The sequence below is a fragment of the Petromyzon marinus genome, chromosome 32 (genome assembly GCF_048934315.1).
Source record: "Petromyzon marinus isolate PM22_M1 ecotype Great Lakes invasive population chromosome 32, UKy_Petmar_22M1.pri1.0, whole genome shotgun sequence".
In the NCBI taxonomy this organism is placed as follows: Eukaryota; Metazoa; Chordata; class Hyperoartia; order Petromyzontiformes; family Petromyzontidae; genus Petromyzon; species Petromyzon marinus.
The window spans coordinates 10,853,898-10,879,876 of record NC_133698.1 but is presented as its reverse complement, the minus strand read 5'-3'; the positions used below and the strand labels follow the sequence as shown (position 1 = coordinate 10,879,876).

At 52.3% G+C, this 25,979-nt stretch overlaps 1 protein-coding gene across 1 annotated transcript; it reads left to right on the top strand.

Annotated features, from left to right (window-relative positions):
- The first annotated feature begins 11,124 nt into the window (after positions 1–11,124).
- Positions 11,125–19,902, top strand: LOC116948160 (uncharacterized). Its single transcript, XM_032964582.2, has 3 exons — positions 11,125–11,355; positions 17,756–18,443; positions 19,795–19,902. Exons 1-3 carry the CDS (start codon positions 11,326–11,328, stop codon positions 19,860–19,862), a joined length of 786 nt encoding a protein of 261 aa, XP_032820473.1. The 5' UTR covers positions 11,125–11,325; the 3' UTR covers positions 19,863–19,902.
- Positions 19,903–25,979: the final 6,077 nt, after the last annotated feature.

Here is a 25,979-nt window from a genome sequence, read left to right as displayed (position 1 = left end):
GCCCCCCTCTATCCGGCCAAATAGAAGCTTCTTGGACATGCGGTGGCTGGGGAATACAAAGACAAAAATCCCCCGTGTAGCCTTAACAGACTTTGAGGGCAAGTGCTGTTAGCGGGGGTGGGTGGCAAAGACAACGCGCGGACGCCTTTATCTCCCCAGTGGCGATGTTTACACATCGCACCAGGTACTCATTTGAGGACCGGTTCAGATAAACGTCACTGGGTGTTGGCCGTGAGCGGGAATCGAATCCGGGTCGCTAGGTTCGTAGCGCATCGCGCTAACCCCTACACTACCGCTCCCCCCTACAACAAAGATAAAAAAAATCCCCCATATAGCCTTAACAGACTGTAGGGGCAAGTGCTGTTAGCGAGCACCTATGAAGGCCGGAACGGTACACGAGGGGGTGGGTGGCCAGCACCACGCCCGACCGCCTTTGTCTCCCTAGTGGCGATGTTTACACACCGCATTTGAGGCTGAGTCGACCTAGGGGAGGCCCACGACCGGTTCAGATAATCATCACTGGTGTTGGCCGTGAGCGGGAATCTAACCCGTGTCGCCAGGTTCATAGCGCAGCGCGCTAACCGCCACACTACCGCTCCCCCAAACACACACTCACACACACAAAGACAAAGATCCCCCATATAGCCTGTAACAGACTGTAAGGGCAAGTGCTGTTAGCGAGCACCTATGAAGGCCGGAACGGTACACGAGGGGGTGGGTGGCCAGCACCACGCCCGACCGCCTTTGTCTCCCTAGTGGCGATGTTTACACACCGCACCAGGTACTCATTTGAGGCTGAGTCGACCTAGGGGAGGCCCGGGACCGGTTCAGATAATCGTCACTGGTCTTGGCCGTGAGCGGGAATCGAACCCGGGTCGCCAGGTTCATAGCGCAGCACGCTAACCGCTACACTACCGCTCCCCCAAACACACACTCACACACTCACACACACTCACACACTCACACACACACTCACACACACACTCACACACACACACTCACACACTCACACACACTTCGCTGTAAATTTCATTGCCTTTGATTCCCACGGGTGCAGCACTTAGCACACACGCATGCACACTACAAATTTACCCAGGCCCTTCCTGTTAGCGAGCACCTATTAAGGTTGGCTCAGCACAGGGGGTTTGTGTGTAGGACAGCGCCATGCCCGGCCACCTTTGTCTCCGCGGTGCCGACATTTCACACAAAGCGCACATTTTAGGCTGGGGTTGATCCAGGTTGAGGAGGCGCAGGGCTGGGTCGAATCTTTGGCGCTGACGTTGACCCCGAATTGAACTCGCCCGATTACGGTAACCACGACACCGCCGCTCCCCATACACACACACACAAAACCATATCCACTACAGTGACACTCACACAATATCCCCCGTCTAGCCTTGACAAGCTGTTGGGGCAAGTGCTGTTAGCGAGCACCTATGAAGGTAGGAGCGGTATAGGACAGGGTGGGTGGCCAGCACCACGCCCGACCGCCTTTGTCTCCTGCGTGGCGATGTTTATACTCCACACCCGGTAGCCATTTGAGGCTGAGTCGACCTAGGGGATGCCCAGGACTGGTTTACATCATCGTCACTGGGTGTTGGCCGTGAGTGGGAATCGAACTCGGGTCGCCAGCTTTGTAGCGCAGCGCGCAAACCGCTACACCACCGCTCCCCACACTGACACACACACCCACTGACACACACACCCACTGACACACACACTGACACACACACCCACTGACACACACACCCACTAACACACACCCACTGACACACACACTGACACACACACCCACTGACACACACACACCCACTGACACACACACACCCACTGACACACCCACTGACACACACACCCACTAACACACACACCCACTGACACACACACCCACTGACACACACACCCACTGACATACACACCCACTAACACACACACCCACTGACACACACCCACTAACACACACCCACTGACACACACACCCACTAACACACACCCACTGACACACACACCCACTAACACACACCCACTAACACACACCCACTGACACACACACCCACTAACACACACACCCACTGACACACACACCCACTAACACACACACCCACTGACACACATACGCACACACCCACTGACACAATTTACTAGCCCCGGGACGCGCGCTCAGCACTTTGCGATGCAATATAACCCCCCACTCCTCCCCCACTCCCCCCCCACTCCCCCCCCCACTCCTCTCCCCACTTCCATCCACACTTCCCCCCCCACACTCCCCACCCGTTGGCTCGCGACTCCCCGCGGCGCGTCTCAATCGCACCCGACAATTAGCGGCCGCGTCTCCCGCGGCGAGGGTCAGTGGCTGAGAGAGGAAGCACCACGCTACCCTCCACGGGGGGCGGGGGCGGGGGAAGGGGGGGGCGGGGGAGGGGTGGGGCCAGGGGGGGGGGGTCGGGAGGATCTGGGGGGCGGGGTGGGAGAGGGATCGATAGCGACCGCGCCCCAGACCCCCACGCTGGGCGACGCGCCCTTGTCGCTCGGCAATCGTGCACGTTGGTCAACGTGCAATGCAATGCGCATTGAACGTTGTTCAAATGTGCGACGTACATTGTACACGGGGCATGGTTGTGCGTTTGTGCATTGGCCATCGTATGCTGTGCGCTGCATTGTGCGTGTTGTGCAATGTGCAACACGTGGTTTACAATGCGCCCCGCGTTATGTACATTGTGCAGTGGACATTGTATATTGTACTAGGCGATGATGTACAAAGCACCCTGCGTTATGTACATTGTGCAGTGGATATTTGACATCGTCAAATCCATGATGTGCGATGCACCTCTGCCCCGTGTACAATGTACACCAGACGTTGCACAATGCCAAACCCACGCCGTAAAATGACCCCCTGCACGATGCACATCGCACAACGGACATGATCCTTATCCGATCATCGCCATTCCGCAGGATCTCAAACCGTTCACAACTCTGCTCGGGTGAGTGTCTGTTGTTGTTGTGTTTAGCTTACAAACCGATTTACGGAATATCTGCTTCTTCTTGTTGTTCCGACAATTGCAAATCCTTCTCAGTTGAAAGCATCCCATTCCTAAATGGGCGAGACCCCCCCCCCCCACCAACCCCTACACACAGAGAAAGGCCCAATAACGGAACAGCACATACACTCTAAATCTGCTGTGGCTCTTCTTTCAGCCTTCCATCACTCACGCGCTGCTGCATGAAACTCTCCTCACATCGTCATCATCGTCAACATCATCAAAGCATCATTGTCGACATCATACATCAATAGCCATCGTCAACAATGATCATCCATCAATAAATATATCATCACGATCATCGTTATCCATTCACCGATATGCATAATAATCAACACCGTAATCATAATAATCCATTCATCAACTCGATCACGAAACAGCGTTATAAGAGACAGCGCTATAAGAGGTCTGCCTGTATGTATAATTATCATTATTATCCATGCATAAATATCCATAAATAATACAAATAATCGTCATCCATTCAACATTTACTGTAATCAACTTCATTATACAACAATATCCGAATTTATGTCATTATCAGCAGCAGCAGCCATGGTCTGTCCACTGCTAGATGCAACCTCCCCACGCCGTCGCCATCCCTTCGCGATCAATTTCAGATGACCTCATCGCTCCATTTCCGGAGAATTTTCCATCAGCATCGTTCCTATAATTAGTCATCGTTGATTTCACTGCTTGCTGCTTATGCTGATGTCCAGCCTGCGGGAAGGAGTAGGGACTATTCGTCTAACCGCGGCTGAAATGAAAAGTAATCATCTAATGCCCACCACGCTGACATCATAATGACATCAGCCACGAGATGAGTTTCAAATCTATTCGAGGCATTTTCTCTCCGTGTGTGTGCGCGCGTCTCTCTCCGTCTCTCTCTGTCGATGTCTCTCTCGTCTCTCTCGTACGTTGTCTGTTCAAAGGCAGGTCCATGCGGCACGAGTTCTCTCTCAACGGCACGCGAATCCCATTCACCCTCTCTTCCATAGCCTCCGATGAGCGCGGTTGTGTACGTGCGGTCCGAATGAAGTTCAACATGCGTACGTACAGCACAGCAGCACGCTGGCACATCAGTGAGTGAATGCATAAATATATTTCCTTCCCTGCGTTTCACCCTCCGCATGCAACTCAACAACATATTGCACTTTACAGAACCCACGTTTTAATCTGGCAAGCGTCCGGACTGGTTGCCCAATTTTTAAGTTCTCTCTGAACGGATGCTGTTTGATATCAACGAGACCCCCTTTTTTGCCGGTGTCAAAAAAAAAAGATCGATGGAAACGTAATAGGCCTGTAAGCCTTTGTCGGCACTAACAGCACGGGAGGGCGTTCGGATGTTCAAACACCGAACAGACGCACAGCACCGTCAAGTCTATACGATCCGCGTGGTAAAACGTGCGCACGAAACGTGATTTGATAGCAATGTGCATGCGGTCTTTGAGAACTGATCGAAGCTACAGCAGAGACAAGCCTCCTCCTCCATCGCCTTGTCTCACCGCCAGTGTTAGACCAGGAGAACGGCGACAAAAAGTAAGCCTTTTGGCGTCTTCTGGTCCAACGCCAATGGAGACTAGGCTCTAAGAAAAGCCGTCTCGGGTGTGGACCAATCAAATTCAAGAAGAGTGCATATCATTATCAGAGTTATCTTTTTTGTTTGCATTTTGACTGCTTGTGTTGTGTTTATTGCAAACATGATGCCTTGAATAAAGGTGTCAGTTTTTGTGCCAGTTAAAAGGGTAAAACCTATTCCTGATGGTTTGATATTTGCATTTCCTATGCACTGTTCGCCTTTTGGTTTTGTTCGTTGGTCTAACACGGGAGGCGAGACGAATCCATGCAGGAGGATGTAGCTCTGCTTTAAATCCCAATAACTTGGGAGGAATTGATTTCTTCGACTATTTAAAAAAATAATTCACCAGGCAAGGTCCACTGAGCCGAAATGTAGCTCTTTTTCGGAAGCGATCTGGCCACAAATTATATGCTTAACAAAGTGGCTTATCACGTGGACATTTATACCAGCTGTCAAATACTCTAAACCCGTAATGTTGATTCTAAATGTGTGTGTGGGGGGGGGGGGGGGAACCAGAGAACCCGGAAAAAATCCACGAGGCTACGGGGAGAGAGAGACACTGCAAACTCCAAATATACAGCAGGCGTCTGGATCGGTATCGAACTCACGACCTCCTGTATACCAGTGGCTAATAATCAAGAAACACCGAAAGGGTGAACTTTGAAAAACGTAAATACAGACAAGAGCCCTTCGAGGAAAACAAAGATCATGTATCTGCATGGGATATTTGTGGCAAAGCTACAGGTGGGCAAGATTAAATGCAGTTTTGATTTAAAGCTTTCGTGACTGCAGTAATTCATATTCTTAGCTCTTTCGGTAAAGTCACGTTGAAGGGAAACAATAAAATAATAAAATATATATAAAACAATAAAAATTCTCACGACGTTTCGACCATAACACAAACGGTCGTCATCAGGTGTGTCGGTTTGCATTAATTTATTTATTTTCAAACGGTGTATTCATTTATTTATAAAAAAAACGTCAGCGCCACGCGCAGCGATTTGGCAGTTTATTTAGAAGGACTAGTCCATCTATGTTCTGAAAAGAGGAGGGGGGAGACGAAAAATTAATGTATGCTGTCTGAAAGCCACCGTAAGCGTGAACAATCAATTAAGACCTGAAATGGTTTATCAAATCCTTCCAATGATTGCTAATCCAGAATCCATCTTCTCGGTTGAAATTGTCTCTGTGCTTGTATATGTGGATAGCCTCATGAACGAATCTCTCATGGTAGCCAGATGGCTTACAAAGAACCTCTGTCTTAGAAAAGTCAATGTCATGTGAGCCTACTGAATTATAACAATGATCTGCCACGGCCGAGGTGTTGGTCCTACCGTGTTTAAGGTCTGCTTTGTGTTCACGAATGCGGTCCGAGACATGGCGTTTGGTTTCTCCAATGTAACTACTACCACAGAGGCAACTTAGTTTGTAGACACCAGGGTACTGTATGTCCGGAATCACATCCTTTACAGACCGAACCAGATCACGGATTTTATGTAATGTTTTGAAACGGACCTGGATCTTGTGTTTATTCAAGATTTTGGAGATCTTTTTTGTGATCCCCGCAATGTAGGGTAAAGTGATGGTTTTGAAAGGCTCCTCAAGAGGGTCCTTCTTCATGGTTTGAGTGATAGCTTTGCGGATTGTATAGTCAGAGTAACCATTAGCCTTAAGAGCTTGGTGTACGTGCTTGAGTTCACTGCCTATGTGTTCCTGGTCGGATATGCATTGGGCTCTATGGTACAGAGTCTTGACTAAACACTGAGGTACCCCCCCTGGTGAGACACTGTTTAACCAATACATACTTCACTTGGAATGGAACTTTCTACAAACAAACTGAGGGCACCCCAATGGGCTCCCCCCTATCTCCGGTTATAGCTAACATTTTCATGGAGAAATTTGAGACTGACGCCATCCAGACTGCCACTCTGCGCCCAACCTTATGGAAGAGGTACGTGGATGACACTTTTGTCATCTGGCCACATGGCCTGCCTGCTCTAGACCAATTTTTCGACCACATCAATTCCATACACCCAGCCATCAGATTTACCATGGAAGTCGAAATATATGGCAAGCTACCTTTTTTGGATGTCCTAATAAAAAAGAGACCTGATGGTTCAATGAGCCACTCTGTCTACAGGAAAGATACCCATACGGATGCTTATCTGAAACCGGATTCCCACCACCATCCATCACAAAAGAATTATCTCATCAAGACTCTGTACCATAGAGCCCAATGCATATCCGATCAGGAACACATAGGCAGTGAACTCAAGCACGTACACCAAGCTCTTAAGGCTAATGGTTACTCCGACTATACAATCCGCAAAGTTATCACTCAAACCATGAAGAAGGACCCTCTTGAGGAGCCTTTCAAAACCATCACTTTACCCTACATTGCGGGGATCACAAAAAAGATCTCCAAAATCTTGAATAAACACAAGATCCAGGTCCGTTTCAACACATTACATAAAATCCGTGATCTGGTTCCGTCTGCAAAAGATGTGATTCCGGACATACAGTACCCTGGTGTCTACAAACTAAGTTGCCTCTGTGGTAGTAGTTACATTGGAGAAACCAAACGCCATGTCTCGGACCGCTTTCGTGAACACAAAGCAGACCTTAAACACGGTAGGACCAACACCTCGGCCGTGGTAGATCACTGTTATAATTCAGTAGGCTCACATGACATTGACTTTTCCAAGACAGAGGTTCTTTGTAAGCCATCTGGCTACCATGAGAGATTCGTTCATGAGGCTATCCACATATACAAGCACAGAGACAATTTCAATCGAGAAGATGGATTCTGGCTTAGCAATCATTGGAAGGATTTGATAAACCATTTCAGGTCTTAATTGATTGTTCACGCTTACGGTGGCTTTCAGACAGCATACATTAATTTTCGTCTCCCCCCCTCCTCTTTTCAGAACATATATGGACTAGTCCTTCTCAATAAACTGTCAAATCGCTGCGCGTGGTGCTGACGTTTTTATAAATAAATAAATACACCGTTTGAAAATAAATAAATTAATGCAAACCGACACACCTGATGACGACCGCTTGTGTTTTGGTCGAAACGTCGTGAGAATTTTTATTGTTTTATATATACATTTTATTATTTTATTGTTTCACTTCAACGTGACTTTACCGAAAGAGCTAAGAATATTAAATGTAGTCTTTGTTTTTTTTCGGTAGGTGACTTGCAGTCACGAAAGCTTCAAATCTAGAATTAAGATTAAATATGTTAAATCATTGATCAACGTACGGTTTTTCATGACTGAGGATTCATAAATTTAGGTTTTTTTTGGGTGATAAAAGTGTCACGAAATGGGCTGCGTCGGTTGGAGGAGGGTTCACGACACACAGATTACGTTTCACGCGACCTAAGCCGAAGGAAACCGATTGTGAATTATGGAAAATAATGTTTACGCAATTTCCAGTTGGTTCCTTTTGGGTTCATGATCTGTCGTAAACCATCCTCGACCCGACCCAGGCATTGAATACACGTGACACGCGAATCAATGTCAACCGGTTGGTGGTCACAGCATTCATATAAAAAGACAAGGACAAAGATCCCCGTATAGCCTTAACATACTATTGGTGCAAGTGCTGTTAGCGAGTATCACCTATGACCAATGAAGGCCGGCACGGCACACGAGGCGGTGGTTGGCCAGCACCACTCCCGGCCGCAGTTGTCTCCCCAGTGGCGATGTTTACACACCGTACCAGGTACTCATTTGAGGCTGAGTCAACCTAGGGGAGGCCCAGGACCAGTTCAGATAATCGTCACCGGTGTTGGTGGCCGTGAACGGGAATCGAACCCGGGTTACCAGGTTAGTAGCGCAGCGCGCTAACCGCTACACTACCGCTCCCCAGACAACTGCACACACACACGCGTAAAAAAACAAAACATCATTTTTTGAAGTTGTTCACTTCATTTGGCTAATTCCAGCTTGGCTGACTTAAGATTCGTACCTGGGGGGGGGGGGGGGGGGGGGCTATACGAGGGGGGTAAGGTGGCGCCGTGGATGTGGCTACCGGGGTAGTTCTGCAACCACAGCTTATGAGGGGCCACGTCGTCTGACACAGTGTGATGCACCGCTCGCTCGCAGGCACGTCTTCATCTGATGTATGTGCGGTGTGTTGAACTTCTTTCGCACCGTACAAGGCCAACCGTGCTTATCTGAGGTGCGGGGGGAGTCCATCCTCCTGCCTCCTCCATCCTCCCATTACCACCCTCCTCCATCCTCCCGTCACCATCCTCCTCCCTCCTCCATCCTCCCATCACCATCCTATTCCCTCCTCCATCCTCCCATCACCACCCTCCTTCATCCTCCGTCAACCCATCACCACCATCCTCCATCCTCCATCTTCCCATCACCACCCTCCTCCATCCTCCATCCCCCATCACCATCCTCCTCCATCCACCCATCACCACCCTCCTTTCTCCTCCGTCCTCCCATCACCACCCTCCTCCCTCCTCCATCCACCCATCACAACCCTCCTCCATCCACCCATCACAAGCCTCCTTTCTCCTCCATTCTCCCATCACCATCCTCCTCCATCCACCCATCACCACCCCCCTCCATCCTCCATCCTCCCATCACCACCCTCCTCCATCCTCCACCCATCACCATCCTCCTCCCTCCTCTCTCCTCCATCCTCCCATCACCACCCTCCTCCCTCCATCCTCCCATCACCACGCTCCTCCATTCCCTCTGCACCATCCTCTTCCACCCTCCTCTTCCCCCCCCCGTCTCCCCAGCCCACCATCACGCACGCGCGTGCGTGGCGGCGCGCCGGGCGCATGCGCGCCGAGCGAGGAGCGTGGGGGCGGAGGTGGCTGTGGCTGGGATCGGGCTGGCGTCGTCTTTTATGACTGCTGCTACTGCCGCAAATTCTGTATTCACCAGGGCCTGCTGCTCCCCCAACCCCTTCCTCCTCCTCTCGACCTCCCCTCAACCTCTCGACCCCCCTCCCCTTCTCGAGCCTCTCCTCCTCTCGATCCCCCTCCCCGTCTCGATCCCCCTCCCCCTCTCGACCCCCTCCCCCTCTCGATCCCCCCTCCCCTTTTCGATCCCCCCTCCCCCTCTCGACCCCCTCCCCCTCTCGATCTCCTCCTCCTCTCGATCCCCCTCCCCCTCTCGATCCCCCTCCCCCTCTCGATCCCCTCCTCCTCTCGATCCCCTCCCCCTCTCGATCCCCCTCCCCCTCTCGATCCCCTCCTCCTCTCGATCCCCTCCCCCTCTCGATCCCCCTCCCCCTCTCGATCCCCCTCCCCCTCTCGACCCCCCTCTCGATCCCCTTCCCCCTTTCGACCCCCCTCCTCCTCTCGACCCCTCTCCCCCTCTCGATCCCCCCCCCTCTCGATCCCCTTCCCCCTCTCGATCCCCTCCCCCTCTCGATCCCCCTCCCCCTCTCGATCCCCCTCCCCCTCTCGACCCCCCTCCCCCTCTCGATCCCCCTCCCCCTCTCGATCCCCTCCCCCTCTCGATCCCCCTCCCCCTCTCGATCCCCCTCCCCCTCTCGACCCCCCTCTCGATCCCCTTCCCCCTTTCGACCCCCCTCCTCCTCTCGACCCCTCTCCCCCTCTCGATCCCCCCCCCCTCTCGATCCCCTCCCCCTCTCGATCCCCCTCCCCCTCTCGATCCCCCTCCCCCTCTCGACCCCCCTCCCCCTCTCGATCCCCCTCCCCCTCTAGATCCCCCTCCCCCTCTCGACCCCCCTCCCCCTCTCGATCCCCCTCCCCCTCTCGATCCCCCTCTAGATCCCCCTCCCCCTCTCGACCCCCCTCCCCCTCTCGATCCCCCCTCCTCCGCTTGATCCCTCCCCTCCCCTTCCTCTGCTCCCTTCTTTCGCTGTCCCCCGCCCCCTGCGCGCCTGTCTCTCTGTGTGCGTGTCGGTGGGGGAGCGGTGGCGCTATGGTTAACGCACAGCCCTACCACCATCGTCACCACCAGTGGCGATAATCTGAACCGGTCCCGTTCCTCCCCCCTAGGTTGACTCAGCCTCGAATGAGTGTGGAGTAAACGTCGCTGCTTAGGGAGACAAAGGCGGCCGGGCGCGGTGCTGGCCACCCACCCTTTTGCGTGCCGTGCCGGCCCTCTAATGCATGCGTGCGTGCATGTTGGCCTTCTTTCGCACCGTACGTGGCCAACGGCGCTAATCGGAGGTGCCTTCGTAGGCGCTCGCTTACGGCTTTTGCCCCAGCAGTCTGTTAAGGCTACGCGGGGTGGTGGTGGTGGAGTGGAGGATCTTTATCGGAGTAAGGTGGGCGGATTGAGTGGGGGCTATAGGCTCGACGGGGGGGGGGGGGGGGGCTGCGGGTTGGGGGTATCTTAATTTGATTTATTGATTTGCTTAACGTGTTCACCGCCAGTCCCCACCCCCCTTAACCCCACCCTCGTCCCACACCCCCACCCACCCTCCTCCACCACCACCCAATCCACGACCCCCAGCCCCACCACGGCCCCCCTTCCACCCCCCGCAAGATAAGAAAACCCAGGGCGTGGTGGCGGCAGAGAAATTAGTGAGCCAGAGAGAGAGAGGAGGAGGAGGAGGAGCAGGAGGAAGGACTGGGCCGACTGACCGACTGACTGGGCTGGATCATCCGAAGATAGAATATTTAACATTACAAGCACAATAAAATACGTTGCTGCTTTGCCATTGTAGAACAGACGACGAAAAACGCGCAACGACCGTGCAGTCGCGATGCTGTGTTGCATGAAACGAAACAAGCAGGTACCGTGCTGCTGATGCTTCTGCTACAGCTGCTGCTGCTGCTTCTGCTGCTGCTACAGCTGCTGCTACTGCTGCACTCATCATCACAGCGCGTCCTTCTCCATCGCTGTATTCCCGCACGCCGAGCGTACAGCGTTATGATCATCATCTGTGTTGCTGTTGTTGTGGAATATATATATAAACATACGTACAATAATTAACAAGCGTTTATATGACGGATGTATGATGATGATGATGGTGTTGATGTTGGTGCCGGTGGTGATGCTGGGAATGATGATGAAAGGTGCAACGCAATTATATCTTGACGGTATGAATAATGAATCATTATTAATATTCCGCCGGGATTTATATTTTGGCTGGAGTGGGGGCAAGAGAAAAAAAATTTGTTCGGCGATGTCGTTGGGATTGAAAAATATTATTATTTATACAAATATTAAAGACGTGTTCCGCGTGTTTCAATGCGAATCGTTAACAAACGATTGGCATTTGATGAGAAGAGCAACAAGAGAATAAAAAGAACACGACGAGAGACTGGCGATGTACGCGCCAATTACATTGCACGGTCACGCGCCGTGGAGCCGGGCATTGTGTGCCATCATCAGCGGGGGTCGTCCCCCTGGGTTCAACTGAACGGTGACCGCACACGTTGAATGTCGGGTTCGACTTGAGCCACGGGTGTATAGTGCAGGCAGACGGACAGCTTTTCCTGCTGCTGCTGCTGCTGTTGCTGATGATAGAGATGCTGATGCTGGTGATATTGCTACTGATGATGATCGTAATGATGCTGCGAATGTTGACAATGATGCTGCTGCTGATGATAATAATGATGATGCTAATGATGCTGCTGATGATGATAATGCTTCTGATGATGCTGCTGTTGCTGCTCAGGATAGAGATGCAGATGCTGGTGATATTGCTGCTGATGATGATCATCATGATGCTGCGAACGATGACAATGATGGTGCTGCTGATGATTATCAGGATACTGCTACTAATTATGATGCTGCTGCTAATGATGATAATGATTCTGATGATGCTGCTGTTGCTGTGGAAGCTTGGAGGAGTGGCGCGCGTGTGTGTGCGAGTTGAATTTCAAATCAATTGTCGGAATTTTTTCTCCCCCTCTCTCTCTCTTATCGTACGGCGAGCCTGGGTTGGTCAAATGACGGTTTGGGGGAAAGGATTGTAGGTGTGTCTGTGAGTGTCTGTACGTGTCTGTGTTTGTATGTCAGGTGTAGCGATATTGCAGAAGCAGGCGACCCGAGTGACGATTATCTGAACCGGTCCTGGGCCTCCCCTAGGTCGACTGAGACTCAAATGAGTAGTGTACGTGATGCAGTGTGTAAAAAAAAACATCAGCACAAAGGCAGCTGGGCGTGGTGCTGGCCACCCACCACCTCGTATGCCGTGCCGGCCCTCGTAGGTGCTCGCTAACAGCACTTGCCCCAACAGTCTGTTAAGGCTATACGGGGGACCTTTATCTTTGCCTTTGTTTAATTGGGTGTGTATGGGTGTATGTTTGTGGGTAACACTATGATATGTCTACGTATATTTCTGCGTGTGTCTGTGGGAGTGTGTGTACGTCTCTGTGAGTGTGTGCGCGCGTGGGGAGCGGTGTATCAGTGATTGGCGCATTGCGCCGTGAACACGGCCCAGCATAAGTTCGATTCCCGCCGACGGCCACCGTCAGCCGCGGGTGATATCTGAACCGGTCCCCTAGGTCGACTCAGCCTTAAACGCACACCCCTTGCAGGCGATGCGAGACTAAAGGCGGCCACACCAACCACGCCAAAGTGTGCCGCGCAGACGCTCCACAGTTGCTCGTTAACAACGGAAGGGCGGGCTACGGGAGAGGATTCGTGCGGTGGTGGTGGTGGTGGGCACCACGGTAGATTTCCACGCGAGAGGGGAGGGGCGCGGGGTGGGGGGCGGCGGGGGGAGGGGGTTCAGGGCGTGGCGCTTCGCCGGGCAGACGAGGATCAGCGCTCGGGCTGCCTCGGGGTTAGGTCTGGGTCTCCTCTGAATTAGGTCCGTGTCTGGGTTAGGTCTGGGTATGGGTTAGGTCTGGGATCGTTCTGGGCGAGGTGTGGGTCTGGGTCTGAGCTCGGTCTGGGTCAGAGTCCCGGTCTAGGTTGGGTCTCGGTCTGTGTTGGGGACTGGGTTAGGTCCGTGTCTAAGTTAGGGCCGTGTCTGGGTTAGGTATGTGTCTGAGTTAGGTCTGTGTCTGGGTTAGGTCTGTGTCTGGGTTAGGTCTGTGTCTGGGTTAGGTCTGTGTCTGGGTTAGGTCTGTGTCTGGGTTAGGTCTGTGTCTGGGTTAGGTCTGTGTCTGGGTTAGGTATGTGTCTGGGTTAGGAATGGGCTGGTCTGAGTCTGGGTTAGGTCTGTGTCTGGGTTAGGTATGTGTCTGGGTTAGGAATGGGCTGGTCTGTGTCTGGGTTAGGTCTGTGTCTGGGTTAGGTCTGTGTCTGGGTTAGGTATGTGTCTGGGTTAGGAATGGGCTGGTCTGTGTCTGGGTTAGGTCTGTGTCTGGGTTAGGTCTGTGTCTGGGTTAGGTCTGTGTCTGGGTTAGGTATGTGTCTGGGTTAGGTATGTGTCTGGGTTAGATATGGGATAGGTCTGCGTCTGGGTCTGGGCTCCGTCTGGGTTCGAATCTGGGTCTGGCTGTGTCTGGGTCTAGGCTTGGTCTGTGTTAGGGTCTGGGTTTTGTCAGGGTTTTGTTTAGGTTAGGATCTAGGTTATGTCTGTGTCTCGGTTAGGTAGGGGTCTTGGCTATGTCAGAGTCTGTGTTAGGTCTAGGTATAGATTATGTCTGGGTATGGGTTATGTCTGGATATGGGCGATGGCTGTGTCTGGGTCTAGGGTATGGATTCGTCAGGGTGTGTCTGCCACTAGCTCTAATCCGAGCTGTGTCGGGACGGGGCTCAATCAGAATGCAACGATCCGCCAGCTCCCTGGTGCCTTGATGATTTGGCACGACTCTCGTGAGAGTCGAATTTCCATTTGAGAATCAACATTTTTATATATTTTTTTTGGGGGGGGGGGGGGGTGGGGGGTCCTGATTTCACCGTGACGTTTGAGATGCGTGTCGTGTCTTTTTTTGTCATTCCTACAGTTTTATTTCTGTCATCCTTGAAAATGTAACATCATCATCATTACAATTGCATAACCATCATTATCAACCATTGTCAATCTACTGCTGTATGGAAGCCCTCCCATAAGGCAAGCATAAAAAACACACAAATAAAATACGCATTTCGTTTACAATGTAATATTCTATTCTCACGCACGTGACTCGATTATGTTGCATACCATGAGCATAATGATCGATTTTTAATCGATCTATCGATGAACGGGCACGTCGTAATGTCCTTCCTCACAGTCACAGCCCACGGTGCCCGATCCACACTAATCAGATCCCGTTCACAGTTGGTATTCTCTTTCGGGTTCAATATTGGTATGTCGTGTATAATGTAAAACAGATTATAACCATCCGCTACTCGACAGAGCCAATCAGGTTGTCACGCGATGGGCAAATACGCCGATTGATTCGGTTTATCAGCACACCTGGGGGAGGGAGGGAGGGAGGAGGGGAGGGGGAGGAGGAGGATGGAGGAGGTAGGGGGAGGGGGGAGGAGTCGATTTTGACAAATTTTGCTTCGCTTTTTAACTTGATTCGATTGGCTCAGTCGGGTGGTGGCGGGGTTATAGGAAGATTTTAAAAAAATACATATAATTACACCTCCACGTTTATTGGAACCCACAAAAAAACTAATTGCGAATCACATTGACCGTGAAAGCCTAACCCATGCAACTCATAAGATCGATGATACCGAACAGGTGAGCCTGAACAGGTGAGCCTGAACAGGCGAGATCCACGCCTGAACAGGCGAGCCTGAACAGGCGAGCCTGAACAGGCGAGCCTGAACAGGCGAGCCTGAACAGGCGAGCCTGAACAGGCGAGCCTGAACAGGCGAGCCTGAACAGGCGAGCCTGAACAGGCGAGCCTGAACAGGCGAGCCTGAACAGGCGAGCCTGAACAGGCGAGCCTGAACAGGCGAGCCTGAACAGGCGAGCCTGAACAGGCGAGCCTGAACAGGCGAGCCTGAACAGGCGAGCCTGAACAGCGAGCCTGAACAGGCGAGCCTGAACAGGCGAGCCTGAACAGGCGAGCCTGAACAGGTGAGCCTGAACAGGTGAGCCTGAACAGGTGAGCCTGAACAGGTGAGCCTGAACAGGCGAGCCTGAACAGGCGAGCCTGAACAGGCGAGCCTGAACAGGTGAGCCTGAACAGGTGAGCCTGAACAGGTGAGCCTGAACAGGTGAGCCTGAACAGGCGAGCCTGAACAGGTGAGCCTGAACAGGCGAGCCTGAACAGGCGAGCCTGAACAGGCGAGCCTGAACAGGTGAGCCTGAACAGGTGAGCCTGAACAGGTGAGCGAAGCTCGGGCGCTCGTCGTTAGTGAGAGGTCGGCTCTCCCCCACCCCCCCCCCCCCCCCGTTATATATCAGCTGTTCTGGCGCACCTGTTTAATATCAGCTGTTCAATGCAACCTGTTCAATATTATCTGTTCAGGTTCACCTGTTCAATATCACTCGTTCAACATAATTTGTTCTGGCTCACCTCTTCAGGCTACCGAGCAAGGGACACTGAACTCTGGCTCCACGCCTCTGATTTCTCGATCGAACAACTGCATCTAATTTGCGAAATATGCTCCCGATGGTCATCGTGTTATTCATCGTCATATTCATTATCACAGCATTATTATCATCATTATTATCACCATCATCTTCATTATAATCGCTTAACAGGGCCAGCTAGCGACAAAGACGTACCACTATAAATCCCAGCGTGGTGACATCCCTGGAAAACTGGACATTAGGACCCCACCCCCACCCCACCGCTATGAGCGCTGTCCATGGTACCTACAATACACAGAGCACGCTGACGGCATGGGGTGCATTCAGCACGTATTTGCGTACGAGATTGTTATCACCCGAGCGCTGGTGGTGGTTATGTTGCACGTGGCCTGTACTCCAGCGTTGTGAGAGCAGCAGAAAGGGTTGGTGGATCTCACGCACACACACACACAACAGCATGCGTTTATCTTCTTTGGTTCTTTCGGTAAAGTCACGAAGAATGAGAATAAAGTAATAAAATAAAACAATAAAATTCTCACGACGTTTCGGCCACAACACAAGCAGCCTTCTTCAGGTGAAAGTTTTGTTCTTTCACCTGAAGAAGGCTGCTTGTGTTGTGGCCGAAACGTCGTGAGAATAAAATTCTCACGACGTTTCGGCCACAACGTCGTGAGAATAAAATTCTCACGACGTTTCGGCCACAACACAAGCAGCCTTCTTCAGGTGAAAGTTTTGTTCTTTCACCTGAAGAAGGCTGCTTGTGTTGTGGCCGAAACGTCGTGAGAATTTGATTGTAATTTTATTTTATTATTTTATTCTCATTCTACGTGACTTTACCGAAAGAACCAAAGAAGATTAATGCTTGCAGTCACGAAAGCTTTAAATCGAAACATGCGTTTAGATTATTTTTGCTACTATCAATTTCCCCGTGCCACGCTTTCATTTTGTGGGCAGTTCCCTTCTGAAAATGAAGCTAATAGCCCAGTGGGACTTACCTGGTAAGAAAAAAAGAGTAGTTTAGTTGTATTTGTACATTTTGTTAAAGTGACTTGTTTACCTTTCCTACAATTTGCACTCCTATCGTGTCTGTTGTACTGTCTGTTGTTGTAACGTTCTGACCCCCGTGCCCCCTACTGTACATCGGTGAAAAAAGAGCTTCTTAGCTCATCGGATTCCTCCAGTATAAATATTCTGCTTCAAATGCCTGTGAGACTCCCTTCTCGTGGTGCGTTGAGGAGATGCCGTACCATGGGCTCACCAGGAGATGGTGGTACAGCAAAACAAATGTGGAGTACGACACAAGTTCCCATCTCTATGGGATCGCGTGTTTCCACCTCGCACGCGCGGGCTTTTTTTCCTCAATCTCCTCCCACGTGCGAGCGCATCACTTGGCCAACAAACTCCTTAATATGTAGAGGACCGCTAGAGCTTGGACAAATAGGGCAAGTGCCGGCCACGGTGGCGAGATGTTGACTCCCTCTCCGGGCCCTCCGTTGTTTTTTTTTTCCCCTCCACATTTAGAAACGTGTGTTTTCGAGTAATTTTGGCTGCTATAAATTTCCACGTGATGACGATAAGCCACCTCGTTGAGCCATCATCTTCGGCCAGGTCGCGTCTGAAAACAAAAAGAGCCTCTAGACCTCAGTGGTCCTTAACCCGGTGAAATACAACGCATGTCAACTTTCAATTGTCGGCGTTGACTCGCCGACGAAACGCCGACGTCGTCCGCCCATGCTCCCGACTCGGTCGCTGTGCGTCGCAGGCGGAGCCGGAAGACGGCGGCTCCAAGCCGGAGGAGGAGCAGACAGTGGCCAACGATGTCGCGGCGGCCATCTCCAACAAAGAGGTGAACTGCTCGGAGAAACCCGCGGTGGAGCGGCAGGGCGACGAGGAGGAGGAGGGCGACGAGGGGGAGACGACGACAGGAGAAGACGAGGAGAAGAAGAAGAAGGAAGAGGAGGAGGAGGAGCAGGTGGCGTCCGTCGAGAATGGGGTGGGCGACGGCGAGGATGAAGGCCACGCCGAGCCGGCGACGGCGCAGCGCGGGGGAGAGGCGCCGACGGGCGACGCGGGGACGCCGGGCGGGAAACACGGCGGCGGCGGCGGCGACGGAGAAACCGACGGAGACGGAGAAACGGCGTCCGAGGCGACGGAGAAACCAAGCGGTGGCGGTGGCAGCGGTGGGCAGGAGGCGGTGACGGAAACGAGGGGGGCGGGGTCCGGGGCGGCGTCGGAGGCGGAGCCGCGTGATGAGCCGGCCAATGGGGAGGCGGCGGTGGCCGAGGAGGCGGAGGCGTCCCCCTTAGGCGGGAAGGAAGCGAGCACCGAGGGGGAGGAAGGTGGCGCGGCGACCAATCAGGAGGAGGCGAAGGCGGGGGGGGAGGAGTCTTCCGCCAAAGCGAAGCAAGGCAATGATCACGTGGGGATCACTGCGGAGGATTCTGGGAAAGGTAGGGCCGCGAGTGGAGGTTTTGGTGGATCACCCGCAGATTGCAGAGCGCTTTGATGCCATTCAGGATGAATTGTCACGATTCCAGTCAATAATCGCCGATACGTTTGATTCGATGCTACCAAAAGGCACCGTCTCGATTATAGGGGTCCCACTGTGGGGAGATGTTAACTACCTCACTTGGTGTGCAGGAGGTTGTGGGTTCAATCCCGACCCTGGTGCCTGCTGTATATTTGGAGTTTGCGTGTCTCTCCCCGTTGTCGCGTGGATTTTTCTTCGGGTCCTCCAGTTTTTCCCTCAACGCATCGAATTAACATCACGTGTTTAGAGTAGTTGGCTGCTATACATTTGATGATAAGCCACTTCGTTGAGCTAACACTTGTGGCCAGGTCGTTTCTAACAAAGCGCTACATAGCTCAGTGGGCCTTACAATAACAAGAAAAAGTTTAGTTTGGTTTGAAGCACATTATTACATCAATCTCCTCTCAAGCACCGTGCCATAGCCCCTGCTTGCAGTATGGCCTAGGGGGACCCCCAGTGGAAAGCACCCCTGCGTAGCACGAGCCTGGCCAGTGGTCACGCAGCCTCCCAAAAGTAATCTGCGATGTGCACCCCCTCCCTCCTTACTTCCTACCTCAACCTCCCCTACCAACCCATCCCCCAACACCCCACCCCATCACCCCTTCCGCATCACCCCCATTAACCCGGCCCCATCACCCCTATCACCCCTCCTCCCCTATCGCCCCCTCTCCCATCACCCCTCCTCTTCCGTCATCCCTCCTCCCCCATCACCCCCCTCCCCCATCACCCTCCTCCCCCATCACCCCCTTCCCCATCACCCCCATCACCCCCCTCCCCCATCACCCCCTCCCTCATCACCCCCTTCCCCATCACCCCCCTCCCCCATCACCCCCTCCCTCATCACCCCCTTCCCCATCACCCCCTCCCCCATCACCCCCCTCCCCCATCACCCCCCTCCCCCATCACCCCCTCCCTCATCACCCCCTTCCCCATCACCCCCTCCCTCATCACCCCCCCTCATCACCCCCTCCCTCATCACCCCCTCCCCCATCACCCCCCTCCCCCATCACCCCCTCCCTCATCACCCCCCTCCCCCATCACCCCCTCCCCCATCACCCCCTCCCCCATCACCCCCTCCCTCATCACCCCCTCCCCATCACCCCCCTCCCCCATCACCCCCTCCCCCATCACCCCCTCCCTCATCACCCCCTCCCCCATCACCCCCTCCCCCATCACCCCCCTCCCCCGTCACCCCGTCACCCCCTCCCCCATCACCCCCCTCCCCCATCACCCCCTCCCTCATCACCCCCCTCCCCACATGTTCACAACAGGCGAAGTGAAGTCCGCACAAGGAGCCGCGTCAGCCAACGGGGAGTCACGTGTCGTCGAGGCGGTGTGAAGAGACCGGTGCCCGGTGCGGGGTTGGAGGGAGGGGATGGGGGGGGATAGGGGGGGGCCCTAGGGGGAGGGTTGAGCGATGGGCAGGGAGGCTGGGAAGTTGGGGAGTGTGGGGAGGGGATGGGGGATAACTCAAGCGAAACACCGATTGAGCTCACTTGAGCTCACCATTTTACAAACGTGAATTATTCGTCAGTCCAACAAAGGGTGGCTTTCACGCGGTTAAAATGCCGGATCATTTGGAGGTGTGTTGTTGTTGTTGTTTGTCTCTGTTCTCTTCGGTCCATTTCATCGGTCGTATGGGGTGGGGGGACGGATGCGGTGGGTTGAGACAGTGACCGGTGCAGCGATCGGCAACCAAAATAACAAGAAGGGAGAGATTATTTTTTTGGTTTTATTCCGCAAAACACTCACCATTTAAACAGCCGCGATGGTCGTGGTGACTACGAGACGGCCGTGGCCCTTAATACACAACGTGTCACGGAGCAGTTCCTTATAGAGCCGGCGCATGCGTGTTTGCCGACTCTTGCTCATAGAAAATTGGACTTCCAATGGTCAACTTGACTCCAAGGTTGCCAAAACCCTGGGCTCGGAGTATGTGTGAGCGAGGGAGTCAGGTCCGTCCGTAACCTGCAGGGAGATGTCTGACCCCAGCTCGGCCGTGACAAGAGCCCCCCCCCCCCCCCCCCCGGGGTCATTGACAAAAAAATGTTGTGCTGAACACACCTGATTATGGTTGCACAAAGACAAACAGACAACAGACAAAGATCCCCCGTGTAGCCTTTAACAGACCGTCCGCACAAGCGCTGTTGGCGAGTAGCAGCGCCTGTGAAGGTCAGCACGGCACACGAGTGAGGCGGGGTGGCCAGGGCCGACCGCCTTTGTCTCCCCAGTGGCGATGTTTACTACTACACACCGCACCGGGTACACATTTGAGTCTGAGTCGACCTGGGGGAGGCCCCAAGCAACGGTTCAGATAATTGTCGCTGGCGTTGGTTGGCCGTGAGCGGGAATCGAACTGGGGTCTCTGCCGGGTGCTGACCGCTGCACCGCCACTCACGACTAAATGGGCACACTCGCATTTACATCATCAGTCAATGAAGCTACTGAACATGAAACAAATACAATTAAAGAGTTCCACCAAGGAACAACGAAATTAATTAACTAAAATAACGCTGGCTGATGCTGCGAAACAGAAGTGAACCCACACCAGTTCCTGTGAGTCCTCTCACACAAAACAAAACAAAGATCCCCCGTATAGCCTTAACAGACTGTAGGGGCAAGTGCTGTTAGCGAGCACCTATAAAGGCCGGCACGGTACACGAGGGGGTGGGTTGCCAACACCACGCCCGACCGCCTTTGTCTCCCCAGTGGCGGTCTTTACGCACCAGGTATTCATTTTTAGGTTGAGCTGACCTAGGGGAGGCCCAGGACCGGGGCCGGTTCAGATAATCGTCATTGGTGTTGGCCGTGAGTGGGAATGGAACGCGGGTCACCAGGCTCGTAGCGCAGCGCGCTAACCACTACACTACCGCTCCTCACACACACCTACAAAGACAAAGATCCCTCGTATAGCCTTAACAGACTGTAGGGGCAAGTGTTGTTAGCGAGCACCTATGAAGGCCGACACACATATACACACCACACCCTCGCAGTATGTATTCACGCACTAAGCGGATCATGTTCAATTACCACGTAAGCCGTCGTCTCTGCACATTAAAAACAATAATAATGAAAAGAGTTAGTCTGACACAACTCGCTAGCCGACACGGCCTTCCTTCTGGAAGTGAACAAAGGCATCAGCATTGACTCAAGACAAAGCAAACCTCGGCATTGGCCGGTTTCGCCACGTGGCGTCTCATCGGCGGGTCGGGCTAAGCTTGGGTCAATGCTGATGAGCTGCCAGGGCTTTGTTCGTAAGCCGGGGCCATCTCTCTTTACGATTGGGGGGTGGGGGGGGGATGTGCAATTCGCCCCGAAATTCTAAGTGACTCACAGCTCACAATACAAACCATGAGCGTCGTTGTTCTAGACCAGAGGTGGGGAACCTTTTTTTCCGCCAAGGGACATTTGGATATTTATAACATCATTCGCGGGCCATACAAAATTATCAACTTAAAAATTAGCCTGTTATATTTGGTCAAACATTTTATTAACTCACCCCTAATTCGATGGGCCGGAACTGCTTCTCTTTGGTGAGGCGTGTGATGATGTTAGCTGGTATTGACGATGTTGCTACTCGCAATTGCTTTTCCAGGTTTGCTCCTAGATTTATTGAATTTCGAGTCCCGCCTGCGGATGACTTGGCAGGTCCACACCAAATGATTTCGCGGGCCTCATACGGCCCGCGGGCCGGACATTCCCCATCCCTGTAATGTAAAGGTTCTAAATAACACAAACAAAGGAGCAGGCGGAATGTCCCGGTCGATATTTATATTTGAAATCGACTCCCCTCCGTGCACGTGTGCAGAATCGCGTACGAGCACTGCGTGACCTTGTTAGCATGGGATGGTCGACTCGGCTTTGACTCGGGTCGAGTCGGGTCGAGTCGGGTCAGCTCGCGTCAAAGTTCTTCTGATGATGATGATGTTCTCATCATCGATACACGCGATAGGGTCAGGGAATTCCAGGCCGAGCCCCGGGAGAGCACGCGAGGTCATCGCCGGAGCAATTTAACCGCTCTCGCACAAACCCCGCGACTCGAAGTGGAAAAATAAAAACACCGAAAGAAGACGGGCTGGACGAATCTGGACGAATCTGGCTTCACGCGAGACGTCGCGCGCGCACGGATCGACGTTGCCGTCGATCCGTGCGTCCACGTTGCACGTCAACCGGCGTTCGTGTCACCCACCCCTCCCTCCCCGGCCCCTCCCCCAACCCCCCTCCACTGCAGCCACTAGTGGCCGCTACGGTAGGACGGCGTTTGTTTGAAATGGAATCCTCGCGGCGGCAAGGAGGAGGAGTTGGCGGAGGGCGTGAATTCGTGACACCGCCTTCCTCCTTGGGTCGCGATCGCGTTTTTTGTTTGTTTTACAACGTCATCGGAACGGGGATGGGGTATTGATGGTTTTGATGACGACGCTGAGTGGATTAGAATTTTAACGTTGCTTAAGAATTCCTAATTCTCGAGGGATTCTATCGAGACTTTACTCGGCGAGGTACTCAGTAGCACTGCTACGGTTTTGAGTAGTTTAATTTTTTTGGGAGGGATTGGGGAATGCGTTTATTGGTGCATGCTCGGGCCGCGGTAATGATTTGAGTGTTGGTCCAGGTGGGGGGGGTGGGTGGATGGGTGGGTGGGTGGATGGGTGGGTGGGTGAGTGGGTGGGTGGATGGGTGGGTGAATGGGTGGGTGGGTGGACGGGTGGGTGGGTGATCTGCATGTCCAGAGAAGTTGGAATTCACTGTCCAGAGAGGTTTAAACATGATAATTATTATTTTGGTCCGTACGGATCAGATGGGGGTGGGGGTGGGGGGCAGACAACACGCGTCTGTCTGTAGCTGCGGACAACGAAGGAAGAAAAGTGGCTCACGGTGATATAACGACACTGGTGGTGCAGAGATAACGAAGTTGGTGGTAATGAGATAACGAAGTTGGTGGTAATGAGATAACGCCACTGGTGGTAATAAGATAACGACACTGGTGGTAATGAGATAACGAAGTTGGTGGTGATGAGATCGCGAGTTGATTGGAATGGTTTAACGTGGCTAATGGTAATGAGATAACGAGATGGTATTGGGATAACGAGCATACAAAATATGAACTCAAACATTCCTGATCGCGTGACAGTTTGTAGCAAGTGTACGTTTTTAAACTGAGCAACCACCCACACACGCAAACACAAAGACAAAGATCCCCCGTATAGCCTTCAACAGACTCGGGGCAAGTGCTGTGAGCGAGTAGCACCTATGAAGGCCGGCACGGCACACCAGGGAGTGGGTGGCAAAAATCCGCCTTTGATCTCCCTCGTGGTGATATTTTTACACGGCGAACCATTTGAGGTTGAGTCGACCTAGGGGAGTCCCAGGATCGGTTCAGATAATCGTCACTGGGTGTTGGCCGTGAGCGGGAATCGACCTAGGGCCGCTGGGTTGGTAGCGCAGCGCGCTAATCGCTACACCACCGCTCCCTCGCACACGCTGACACACACACACTGCTAACAACACTGCATTACCGATAACAAGATTAAGACGAATAAATAGAACAACAGTAACCGTCGTTCGCCACTAAGTGGCGGTGACGTCGCCATGGCGCGTGTGCCAGGCTAGGTGCACCTTTCTGGCAGGAGGAGGTCACAGGACAGGCCCAGGTGCCATGGGTTCACTGCCGTGCCAGGCTGGGTGCAGGAGGAGGAGGTCACGGGACAGACCCAGGTGCCATGGGTTGACTGATATGGTTGGCAGATGCACCAACTGAGCTCCCTACTGTGCCAACTACAACGCAACATATCTCTGTGTTCAGTCCGAGTGCTTCATATGTTGTGAAGGACAGGATTGCCAACTCGCAGTATTTACCACAGTATCTAATTCTGTTTGTACAACAACAACAACAGAAAACACCACACACGGGGCTTAACTTCTTATCGCTGAATATTTCCCCTCGGGGTCGCTTTGGTAGAACTTGCAGAAAGTTGCAGGTGACTAGCAGCTCCAGTCGCCACGGCTCAAGCGAGATGTAATACTGTATGTGGTATGCCGGGTGGAGAATTTTTATTTTGTTTTCCAGATCGTTGACTCAAAATGTTTTCGGCAGCGGTGTGTTAAATGCAGACGTTTGAGATTCGATTTTCGTGTCCGCGCTGTCCGTTCATAACTTATTGCGTCCGTTCATTCGGCGGAGTGTCCATTTCTGGATTTCTGGAACACGTAGTGAAAATGCCAGTTCTGTTTTTATTGCTTACATAATCACTATCATCATCACAGTAATCACCATCATAACCATGATCACTAATCATGGTCAGCATCAGCAGCATCATCGTAATTATCATCATCAGTAACATGATCTTCGTCCTCAATACCAGCATCACCAGCATCGTCATCATCGTCACCAACATCATCAAGATCAATATCATCTTCTTTGGGTCGTTCGGTAAAGTCACGTAGATAGCTTCAAGTAAAATAACAAAAAAACTACGAAGCTTCGATGCCAACACAAGCGTTCTTCCTGATGACGACCGCTTGTGTTGCGATCGAACCGTCGTAGTTTTTTGTTTGTTATTTTCTTTGAATCTATCAACGTGACTTTACCGAAAGACCCAAAGAATATGAATTCCTGCAGTCACGAAAGCTTTAAGTCAAGATCAATATCATCAACACCATCATTATCGATGTAAAGCTTTCGTGACTGCAGGGATTCATATTCTTGGTTCTTTCGGTAAAGTCACCTCGTAGAAGGGAAACAATATTTTTATTATTTTATTGTTTCCCTTCTACGTGACTTTACCGGAAGAACCAAGAATACCATCATTATCATCATCAAAACCATCACCACCAGCATCACGATCATCATCACCATCATCCTTGCCATGATAATAGATCGTCACCAGAGGTACTTAGTCTGCTGCAGTGCGGGAAAGACAGCCAAAGTCAAATAACCAGTCCGGTAAATTGTGTCAACCCATCATTCCTGCGTGGCAGATAAAACGTTTACCACCGTGTGATTATCCAACGATGGCTGTCCCTGTGGAATGACATGCCACTGCCATAGGAATGTAGAATTTCCATCCACCGGCTGAGGGCTTCAGTGGAATCCCGAGAAAGTTTGAACGAAAGTGACTTCAGCCTTTTGTTTTTACGCAACCAAAATATCGCACGGTCATCTCTCGATTATCTGGGGGGTGATGGGGGGACAGGGGTGGGAGGGGGGGTCGGGTTGGGGAGGGGAGCGGGCGGGGGGGGGTGTCGCGAATAAAATAAATTAAACAAGCACACGGATAATGACAAAATATATGCAAATGAGACCATACACCAATTAACGTGGAACAAGAGTCACTCATCGTCTGCGGGTGAGGAGCAGATTATCGATGAGTCCGAATCCTCCCCACCCACCCCGCTATAATATTACCCCACGGGTAATCGATTCCATTGCATAACCTGATTTTTATTCACTCGTGACGTT